This window comes from Paroedura picta, chromosome 3, assembly GCF_049243985.1.
Source record: "Paroedura picta isolate Pp20150507F chromosome 3, Ppicta_v3.0, whole genome shotgun sequence".
NCBI classification, from domain to species: domain Eukaryota; kingdom Metazoa; phylum Chordata; class Lepidosauria; order Squamata; family Gekkonidae; genus Paroedura; species Paroedura picta.
The window spans coordinates 6,729,553-6,740,523 of record NC_135371.1 but is presented as its reverse complement, the minus strand read 5'-3'; the positions used below and the strand labels follow the sequence as shown (position 1 = coordinate 6,740,523).

General features: G+C 51.1%; 1 protein-coding gene and 1 long non-coding RNA gene across 2 annotated transcripts; both read left to right on the top strand.

The window, feature by feature from the left end:
• The first annotated feature begins 1,550 nt into the window (after nt 1-1,550).
• On the top strand, nt 1,551-7,235 carry LOC143834277 (uncharacterized). The gene is made up of 4 exons (XM_077330952.1): nt 1,551-1,678; nt 2,541-3,280; nt 4,913-5,039; nt 5,952-7,235. The coding sequence occupies exons 1-4, from the start codon at nt 1,657-1,659 to the stop codon at nt 6,869-6,871; spliced, it is 1,809 nt and encodes a 602-aa protein (XP_077187067.1). The 5' UTR covers nt 1,551-1,656; the 3' UTR covers nt 6,872-7,235.
• A 127-nt stretch (nt 7,236-7,362) lies between these two features.
• Nucleotides 7,363-8,981, top strand: LOC143834452 (uncharacterized). Its single transcript, XR_013229785.1, has 2 exons — nt 7,363-7,832; nt 7,966-8,981. It is a non-coding gene; the product is annotated as an uncharacterized LOC143834452 (long non-coding RNA).
• The last annotated feature ends 1,990 nt before the right edge of the window (nt 8,982-10,971 follow it).

Below are 10,971 nucleotides of genomic sequence, written 5' to 3'. Positions count from 1 at the left end.
GCTCTATGCATTTAACCCCATGAGCTCCAAATCTTTCCCAATCCAGAGTTGGCAGCCCTATTGCTCTCCAGCTGGCAGGGATCAGTTCCTCTGGAGAAAAGGGCTGCTTGGCTGGGTGGGCTCTGGCATTATACCCCGCTGAGAACTCCTCCGCAACCCTGCCCATTCCAGCCTCTACCCCCAAATGCTTTTTCCCTTAAGATAGCCTTCTGTGAAAAATTGCAAACAGCCACCAAGGCGGGGGAAGGTGAACTGGCAGAAGCCCCCACCGAGGGTCAAAATGTCTACAAAATCCCCACTACCAACTGCACTCATAGAAAAACCTGAAGCAGCTGTGCAATTGTATCCCATTGTGAATGTTAAACTGAAGTGACAAAAACAGGTTGTTTCATATTGTGGTACAATGAAAATTTGTGCAAGTTCCTACTGTTTACTTAATGTTTGAAAAATGTTATGCATTCAAGACAAGATATTGTATTGTAAGATACTGTTCCAATGTAAACCGCCCTGAGCCTCTAGGGAAGGCGGTATATAAATATAATAAATAAATAAATTGTCTAAACTTTACCACTTGAAGCAAAAGATGGGGATATCATGTTGGATGTTTGGGGGGGGGCTTTTTAGCCCAAGGTGCTTGGTGTTGTGGTTAGGTGTGCAGATTTCTAATCTAGTGAGCCAGGTTTGATTCTGCGCTCCCCCACATGCAGCCAGCTGGGTGACCTTGGGCTCGCCACAGCACTGATGAAGCTGTTCTGACCAAGCCGTAATATCAGGGCTCTCTCAGCCTCACCTCCCTCACAGGGTGTCTGTTGTGGAGAGGGAAGGGAAGGTGAATGTAAGCCGCTTTGAGACTCCTTCAGGTAGAGAAAAGCGGCATATAAGAACCAACTCTTCTTCAGTAATATCAGGGCTCTTTCAGCCTCACATGGTGTCTGTTGTGGGGAGAGAAAAGGGAAGGCATTATCACTATTACTATTGGTTTGGAGATGAGCTGTCATTCCAGGGATCCGCAGATCTCACTGGTTGACTGGCATCCCGACTCAATTCGATGAAGAATAAGAGCTGCCCAATTCCTCCAGCCCTCTTGACAACTGTGCAGGAGATCCCTTCCAACTCTGTGATTCTATGATTTTATGATGGTTTGGGTTGACCTCAACCAAACGCCTGGCGGAGTTTTTATTCAATAATCTTTTTTTTTGGGGGGGGGGTTGTTTAACCACACACACTTCCTGCACAGGGTGAATCAGACTTCTTGGTCAATATTGCGTCCCCCCTCCACGTGTCCCCCACCCCTCACCTGCTGCTACCTGAGCCTTGTACGCTGGAGGCCCTGAGAACTGAAGCTGGGACTTTTTGCATGCAAAGCAGAGGCTCCTCCACTGAGCCAGGAGCCCTCCCATGAAATTAGCTGGGCTCGTTTGAACAGGCTGTTTTCTCTCTTTCTCTCTCTCTCCCCCTGGCCTGCTAGCAACTTGAGCCTGGCTGCGCTGGGAAGGGGTTAAAGACACAGAGATGTCGTGCCTAGAGGAGCCCAGAAATTTGTGACCCAAGGAAAGCCACCTTCCTGATCCTCCTCCTTCTCCGGCTTCCTCCTCCGGAGTCTTTTTTTTTTGGATGGAGCAATAGCCAGCGGCAGGTCCCTTCCCCGCGGCTGCAATGCAAAAACTGCAGGGCGGAGGTGAGTTCAAGCCCCAAGAGAGCCTCGATTGGGAGGAAGAAAATGCTCTTGGGAGGGGAAAGGCAAGCAGCAGGCGCCAGGAAGCCCGTGGTCGGGATGGGCGGCTGCCAACTCTCTATTACCTTCCTGCAGCTGTGCTTTTTAACGGCGTTGCAAGCTGCAGGGGGTGGGTCAGCTGGCTTCTGTCAGAAAGTATGCTCTTGAAGGCGGAGGAGCAGGCTGGGTTGGGTTGGGTTGGGCGGGTCAGTTAGCAATCCTACCAGCTCAGGAGTGTAGCTGGTGCAGGGAAAAGGCAGGTGGAGTTACCAGATGGCCAGAATAATTGGCCCCCTTGCTTTGCACAGGAAGGCTTAGAAACGGGCGATTTGGGGACATGCAGATAAAGATGGTACTTTGCTGATATCTGCTTATCCGGCTGCTGTTCAATGCATGGAACAACCATGGACAAGTTGGCAATCCTGAGTGCGGTGGAATTGCTAATGGAAATAATAAATGGCTATAATGTTTATCTCGCTGGCCTAAAGACCCTGGTTCAGGGTTGTAAAGGATTTGTGCATATATATGTACGGCAGTGGCTTTCCATGGTCTCAGTCAGAGGTCTTTCACGTCACCCAAGCCGGGTCCTTTTAACTGGAGATGCCTGGGATTGAACCTGCAACCTTCTGCATGCCAAGCAAATGCAAATGGTAATAGTGAGCGATCTCCAGGGGCAATCCGCACTGTAAATCCCAAAAACAACTGCTAAAGGTAAACAATGGGGCACTGTCTGCATTTAGGGCAAGGGAAAAAAAAGTTTTGCCCTGATCCAGGTTGGAGGTGGGGGGGAAGTACTTTCTGTCTCAAGCCTGAATTTCCTTTCCAGTTCCGGAGCTGAAGCCGAAGATAAAAATGGAGAAGCACAGCCTGGCAGGCCCCAAAACGGATGATGGATTGGAGGCGGGCAGGAGGGAGCCTCACGTCACCCAAGTTGGGACCATCCGTGAGTTTCTGGCCGGGTCAGCCCCACCACAAATCAAGCAGGAGCCCGAGGAGGGCCTGCAGCAGCGCTGGGAAACCCAGTGGCAGGAATTCCTGAAAACGGTGGAATCTCCTCACTTGGGGTGGAGGCACCTCAAGTTACCCGAGCCCATGTCGGAAGAGGAGTCAAAGGAATTTCAGGCCTCCTTGAAGGAAATAGCGGGCGCCAGCCAGTGGTCCAGGGGAGAATGGATGACCCAGGCCATGCCAGGCCTCAGGGGGGCTCACAAGCCCAACGGAGGACTGGACCCCCCCGTGAAGGTGAAGGAAGAGGTGGCGGGCGTGGTGGCCCTTACCTCGGAGATGCGGCGCCAGCGTTTCCGGCACTTCTGCTACGAGGAGGCCGAGGGCCCGCGGAAAGTTTGCAAGCAGCTCTGGGAGCTTGGCCATCAGTGGCTGAGGCCCGAAAGGCGGACCAAGGACCAAATCCTGGAGGTGCTGATCCTGGAGCAATTCCTGAGCATCTTGCCGTGGGAAATGCAGTGCTGGGTGAGGGAGAACGGGCCTGAGACCTGTGCCCAGGCGGTGGCCCTGGCGGAGGATTTCCTCGTGCGGCTTCAGGAGCCTGAGCAATGGGAGAGGAAGGTGAGGTGGCGGATAACCCGGCCAGCCGAGGGCACGTGGGAGGAGGGCTGTCGTCTGGGTCACACAGGCGGGAGAGACGAGGGGGTCGAAGGTGCCTCACCAGTTCAGATTGCTGGTGGGGGACTCCCGCTTTGAACCTTTTGGTGTAAATTGTTGGTATGGTCCATTTTGCCGTTTCCTTCTTGTGGGTGTGAATCAGGCCTTTGTGGAGAATAAAAGGCATCTGGAGTGGCATGAACACACGGGAAGCTCCCTTCTACTGAATCGTGCTACTTGGCCCATCAAGGCCTGTATTGTCTGCTTGGTTTGTTAAATCCCCGGTCTGTATAAATAAGGGCAAACTGCAGCCCTCCAGATGTTCATGGACTACAATTCCCATGAGCGCTGGCAGGGAATCATGGGAATTGTAGTCCATGGACATCTGGAGGGCTGCAGTTTGACTAAGGGGGTGAGGAGGGACCTGGTGTTTTTAAAAAGTGCCTGTGAGGTAAATTGAACCTTCCCAGTATTGTCCACGCTGATTGGCAGTCATCCTCTAGTCCAGGGATGGACAAACTGTGGTTCTCCAGATGTCCGTGGACTACAATTCCCATGAGCCCCTGCTAGCACTCATCAAGGCCAGTATTGTCTGCTTGGTTTGTTAAATCCCAGGTCTGTATAAATAAGGGCAAACTGCAGCCCTCCAGATGTCCATGGACTACAATTCCCATGAGCGCTGGCAGGGACTCATGGGAATTGTAGTCCATGGACATCTGGAGGGCCACAGTTTGACTAAGGGGGCGAGGAGGTACCTGGTGTTTTAAAAAAGTGCCTGTGAGGGAAATTGAACCTTCCCTGTATTGTCCACTCTGATTGGCAGTCATCCTCTAGTCCAGGGATGGACAAACTGTGGTTTTCCAGATGTCCGTGGACTACAATTCCCATGAGCCCCTGCCACCACTCATCAAGGCCAGTATTGTCTGCTTGGTTTGTTAATTCCCAGGTCTGTATAAATAAGGACAAACTGCAGCCCTCCAGATGTCCATGGACTACAATTCCCATGAGTGCTGGCAGGGGCTCATGGGAATTGTAGTCCATAGACATCTGGAGAGCCATAGTTTAGCCACCCCTGCGTCTAGTTCCTTAGGCAAAGGGAAGGGTCATTTCCAGCACTGTTGCTTTAGGTTCTTTTTCCAGAGATGGTGTAGGGTGGACAGTTCTGCGTGGAAAAGCAGAAGATACTGCCCCTCACCCAGCATAAGGCCACTCTCTGAGGGGAGAAAGACGAGATAGGGATACCATCGATAATATGAGGAGGTTGTTTTTTATACCCTGCTTTTCATTACTTGAAGGAATTACAAAGAGGCTTACAAATTGCCTTTCCTTCCTCTCCTCACAACAGGCATCCTGTGAAGTAGGTGGGGATGAGAGAGCTGTAAGAGAACTGCTCCATGAGAATAGCTCTGTGACTAGCCCAAGGTCACCCGGCTTTCTTCATGTGGAGGAGTGGGGAATCAAACCCGATTCTCCAGATTAGAGACCACCGCTGTTGACCACTACGCCACGCTGGCTCTCAGATGCAGAATGTGGTTTTTTAAGGGGTCCGTAGGCGCTTCTCCAGGTCTTCTCAGTCACCCGTCTGCTTCTTTTCAGGAGTCGGAGCTGTTGGAGAGCTCCTTCATCACCACTCCCAATTCTGAGCAGGATCCCTCTGAGCCCATGAAGATGCAGCTCTCCATTGAAGCGAAGCAAGAGGGGGATGGAGAAGTCACCTATTTTGGTAAATATTGACATCATTGGTGTGCGCGTGTGGGTCAAACTTCAGGCTTGATGCTGTGAGTTGGAATCTCCTTCCATCTGCATACATTTGCAAGCGATGAAAGGAAGAAAGCAAGCATTCCCTCTTTAAATTGTCAAAGGCTTTCGTGGCCAGAGTCCACTGGCTGTGGTGGGTTTTCTAGACTGTGTGGACATGACCCTGTAGTGATAGTCGCTGACGTTTTGCCAGCCACAGTAGCTAGCAAAACATCAGGAGCTACAACGGCCAGAATGTGGTCACAAAGCCCACAAAACTCACAACAATCATTCCTTCTTTGTTTTTCACTTGGGAAGGTCCTGCTTCAGTTTGTATGTGTGCTGGCTGTGGACAATATGCTAGAAGAGGAAAGGGAAGGTGAATGTAAGCCGCTTTGAAACTCCTTCGGGTAGAGAAAAGCGGCATATAAGATCCAACTCTTCTTCTTCTTCAGTAATCTCAGGGCTCTCTCAGCCTCACCTCCCTCACAGAGTGTCTGTTTTGGGGAGAGGAAAGGGAAAGCGAATGTAAGCCGCTTTGAGACTCCTTCGGGTAGAGAAAAGCGGCATATAAGATCCAACTCTTCTTCGGTAATCTCAGGGCTCTCTCAGCCTCACCTCCCTCACAGGGTGTCTGTTGTGGGGAGAGGAATGGGAAGGGGACTGTAAGCCGCTTTGAGCCTCCTTCGGGTAGGGAAAAGCGGCATATAAGAACCAACTCTTCTTCTTCTTCAGTAATATCAGGGCTCCCTCAGCCTCACCCACCTCACAGGGTGTCTGTTGTGGGGAGAGGAAAGGGAAGGCGACTGTAAGCCGCTTTGAGACTCCTGCGGGTAGAGAAAAGCGGCATATAAGAACCGACTCTTCTTCTTCTTTCCTTTATTTGTTCTTTCCTCAGAAGGAGCTGACGAAGCTCAGGAGAGCGACGGAGAGACTTTCCAGCTGGGGCGGCCCGAGCAAGTGACTGTCTGTGAAATATCCCTGGACGGGACCAAAGCGGAACTCTTCCCGGAGGCCGAGATGCCCGGAAGCCCCCCGGGTGCCAGAAGCCACTGGGAGAACCACCCGGAGAAGCCGCCCGGGTTCCTGTGCGAGGAAACCCACCTGGGCTTGCAAGAGGGCCCCTTCCAAGACGGAATCCTCAAGTGCACCATCAAGAAGGAGCAGATGGACGAGGTGGGCTTCGACCTGCTGCAGAGCCAGGCGGTGCAAATGAGCGTCAAGCCCTACCAGTGCCTCTACTGCGGGAAGACCTCCAACTGCAAAGCCAACCTCGTCGTCCACGAGCGGACCCACACCGGGGAGAAGCCCTACGCCTGCCTGGACTGCGGCAAGAGCTTCAACCGCAAGTCGACCCTCGTCCGGCACAAGCGGATGCACACGGGGGAGAAGCCCTACGAATGCGCCCAGTGCGGGCGCTGCTTCAGCATCCGGTGCAACCTCATCAACCACGAGAGGATCCACACGGGCGAGAAGCCCTACAGCTGCGCCGACTGCGGGCAGAGCTTCAGCCGGAGGCTGCAGCTGGTGATCCACCGGAGGACCCACACGGGAGAGACCCCGTACCGATGCGCCCAGTGCGGGAAGTGCTTCACCCGCCGCTCTTCCCTCTTGACGCACGAGCGGATCCACACGGGGGAGAAGCCCAACACGTGCACGGATTGCGGGAAGAGCTTCATCCAGAAAGGCTACCTCCTGATCCACCGGAGGATCCATACCGGCGAGAGGCCGTATAAATGCACGGCCTGCGAGCAGAGGTTCCTGAACCGGAGCGACCTCCGTCGGCACGAGAAGATCCACGGGGTTGCGAATCCGTGAGAAGGCCACGATGGGGGAGGGAGGCCGCGGTGTCGAGCAGGGAGCTGCCTGATCCGGAGCAGAACCACTGAATCCAAACACTTGGGCTACAGGTCTTTCCCAGTGCCTGAGAGACTCCTTGACACAAAACGCTGGGGTTTGAATCTCCACTTTTCGCATGACGTGCATGACAGCCGCCACGGAGCCAGGGTCCCTTAGGGCTGGCGCCCGCCGCTCCTGACCTGCTCAGAGGGGAAGGGGGTTGCTAGAAAAGAGAAGAGCCTTTAACTTTTTTTTTTTTTAAGAATTATTTTTATCTTTTTCAAAATGTCTTAGAAAGGTAATGTACGAAATAAAGCGAAAAACGACGGAGGAAATGCAGAAATCTTTACTCAGAGTTTGAACTCTGACATCACACTGTTCCTAGCAGGTCTGGGGAGACCTTTTCGTTAGGAGAAGAAGAGCTGGTGGGGGGCAGGGTGGAGGGGTGAGTGTGTGTGTGCGGGGGGGGGGGGTGAGAAACAGTTTATGAAATGCTGAAGTCAGTAGGGTGAACTTTTTAAATCTAGAATGTTAGAATGCGGGGTGACGGGCACTAAATTCGGGATAAAAGGTAAAGGTAAAGGTATCCACTGTGCAAGCACCGAGTCATGTCTGACCCTTGGGGTGACGCCCTCTAGCGTTTTCATGGCAGACTCTATACGGGGTGGTTTGCCAGTGCCTTCCCCAGTCATGACCGTTTACCCCCCAGCAAGCTGGGTCCTCATTTTACCGACCTTGGAAGGATGGAAGGCTGAGTCAACCTTGAGCCGGCTGCTGGGATTGAACTCCCAGCCTCATGGGCAAAGCTTTCAGACGGCTGCCTTACCACTCTCCGCCACAAGAGGCTCAAATTCGGGATAGAGGGAAAGAATACAATACTTCTTCACAAGACTTGTTCTGAGCACCTCAAATATTTGGTGACAATATGAGATGACGGCAGGTAGCTTAGAGCAGGGGTAGTCAACCTGTGGTCCTCCAGATGTCCATGGACTACAATTCCCATGAGCTCCTGCCAGCAAATGCTGGCAGGAGCTCATGGGAATTGTAGTCCATGGACATCTGGAGGACCACAGGTTGACTACCCCTGGCTTAGAGGCCCATAAAAGGGGGTTTCATGGGGGGGAGCTCTTTCACTGGCCAATGGCTGTGAGAGCAAACAAATGTCCTGCCTGTTCAACAGAGGGTTATCAACTTCCACAAGGGGTCTGGGGAGCTTTCATATTTCATCTCTGTTGCCTGGAGATGAGCCGTAATTGCAGGGGATCCCCAGGTCCCACCTGGAGGCTGGCTTCCCTAATTCTGCAGTTTTATCTTTTCAGTCATGTCCTGAAGATCCTTGGATTGAGGTGACAGCTGCTGTCAGAGCATCATTTTTGAAGAAGGGTTGGTTCTTATATACTGCTTTTCCCTACCCGAAGGAGTCTCGAAGCGGCTAGCAATCGCCTTCCCTTTCCTCTCCCCACAACAGACACCCTGTGAGGGAGGGGAGGCTGAGAGAGCCCTGAGATTCCTGCTCGGTCAGAACAGCTTTATCTGTGCTGTGGCAAGTTCAAGGTCATCCACCTGGCTGCATGTGGGGGAGTGCGGAAAAATAAGCAAAAATAAGCAAAGCCAGTAGTTCGACCTGGACCCACCCACTTTTTAAAAACGTTTGGTGGATGCCCCAAAAGGCATTAGCAGGCCCGACGTCAGGATTCCCTGTTCTAGCCTATTCCTTTCCAAGCTGGAGATGCTCTTCAGGGAACAGGTTAAGAAGAAAACATTGCAACTGTGTCTTAAGCTGCTGGGTGTTGAATATTGATGGAAGTAAATTCGCAATTAGAATGTTGGTACTTATTCAGCAAAGGACATTAGCACGGGAAACATTCGGGAACAGCAGAGGTACGTTTTTACGTTTCTGAGGCAAGTAAGAAAGGGAAACGATCCATTCGGTGCCTCTTTTCATCTCCCATTGTCAGTGTTTAAGGCATCTGTGCTTTTTATTTATTTTCTTCTTTGTCGTTTCAGTGTATTTTGTTTAAAGGCCACTTAAGGCTATTGTAAAACCTTGGTGGGGGGGGGGGTCAATAAAAAAAAGGTTTTAAAAAGATTCAGTAATTTTTTTTAAGTGCTTACACAAAAACCTTTTCTTTTCTTTTTTAAGTATCAAGCAAGGCAAAAAATTACATTGTGACTTTTAAAAAATGCAATCCTAAATTGTGTTGTTCCTTTCTAAACCGATTGGGGATTTAGATGAGCATTTCTTGGTTTAGGCTCATACTGTCAATTTAAACTCCAAGTGTGCCTGCTCAGTATTATTTTTCAAAATTGGATATGCTGTTCAATCCTTACTAAAGGAGCTGTGACTCTTGACCACTTAAAAACCATCTCATTCTTGCAATCTTGTTGGAATCTGTGTTCGATTCTGGTTCAGCTCTAGGGTTGCCAACTCTGGGCTGGGAAATACCTGGAGACTTTGGGAGTGGACAGGATTTGTCAGGGAAGGGTCTCAGTGGAGTATAGTGCTATGGAGTCCACCTTCCAAAACAGCTATTTTCTCCCGGGGAACTGATCTGGAGATGAGGTATAATTATAGAGGATTCCTGGGTCCCACCTGGGGACTGGCATCCCTATTAAGTTCATTCTTGTAAAGCTGAGAAAAGTGCAGGAAAGGGCCCCCCAAGTGATGAAAGAGTTGGGAAACCTCAATGATATTGTCTTTGGAATTTTTGGGGTAATAAAATGACTTAACTGATAAAACAATAAAAAGTTTGTAAAAGTAAGTGTAGCATTGTCCCAAGAGATTAGAACAAATTAGGCCAATGTGCATCAAATGTTCATCAAATTAGGCCAATGTGCAGTCAAAAGAAAGTTCTTCACAAATCACATAAATGGTTAGACATGATGAAATCTCAATGTTCAGAGGCACGTACCTCTGAATCACCGGTTAAAGGGAGGTTTTGATCTCTATGCTTTCCTTAGGGTGGGGCTTCCCAAAGGTATCTGGCTGCTGTTTTGGGAAACAACATGCAGGGATGGTCCTTTGGTCTGATCCAAAGCAGCCATTCCTCCAGGGGAGCTGATCTCTGTGACCTGGAGATGAGCTATAATCCCAGGGGATCCCAAAGTCCCACCTGGAGACTGGCATCCTTGTTTGTGGGGAGGACAAGAACCTCAGTGTTGTCCTGTGTCACAGAATCCAAGGCAGCCGCTTCCTCCTGGGGAACAGATCTCTGTAGTCTGCAGGTGAGCTTTAATCCCAGGGGATCCCCAGGTCCCACCTGGACACTGGCCTCCCTAAAAGGAAGGTGGTATATTCACACCACCAGACTGCAGAGCTAAGGTGACCAGATTTTAACATTGGTAAAGCGGGACACCATTGACAGATGCAAAAATAGTATTGTAATATATATATTTTAGAAGAAGAGTTGGTTCCTATATGCCGCTTTCTCTACCCGAAGGAGGCTCAAAGCAGCTTACAGTTGCCTTCCCATTCCTCTCCCCACAACAGACACCCTGTTGGGTGGGTGAGGCTGAGAGAGCGCGCTGAAACTCCTGCTCCGTCAGAACACAGTTTTATCAGTGCCGTGGCGAGCCCAAGGTCATCCAGCTGGTTGCATGTGGGGGGACCGCAGAATTGAACCTGGCACGCCAGATTAGAAGTCCGCACTCCTAACCACTACACCAAACTGGCTCTCTTTTAATTTCGATATAAGTACAATTTGCCAGGTGCCTCCAGATGTCCCTCCAAAGCTGGGACAATCTGGTCACCTTATGCATTAAAAACCACTGGGCAGCTCTTTTGCATTGGCTGGGCAACGTATTTTCATGCTGCAGCAGGCGTGCATGATCCGCCCCGGACGGGAGAACGGATTCCTATGGGCAGCTGAGCCTCTCCGCGGGGGGGGGGGGGGGAAACCAAAGATGGCGCCAAAAGTAACCAGGAAGTGGCCACCGCCGGACAAAGGAATCGCCCCTCTTTGTACTCTCCAAGGCGCCCATCGCGTGGGGCCGCTCTAGCTCCTCTCGTATCTATGATCGCCTCCCTCGCGCTAGATCGGAAGTACTAACGGGGAGGCGACCGCTCTGGCCTTTGCACT

Excerpts from the sequence above, each read along its gene's own strand:
- LOC143834277 (XM_077330952.1), top strand. The coding sequence starts at position 1,657 with ATGCAAAAACTGCAGGGCGGAG. Across the intron at positions 3,281-4,912 it reads CTGAGCAATGGGAGAGGAAG|GAGTCGGAGCTGTTGGAGAG; the intron begins GTGAGGTGGCGG and ends GCTTCTTTTCAG. Across the intron at positions 5,040-5,951 it reads TGGAGAAGTCACCTATTTTG|AAGGAGCTGACGAAGCTCAG; the intron begins GTAAATATTGAC and ends TTCTTTCCTCAG.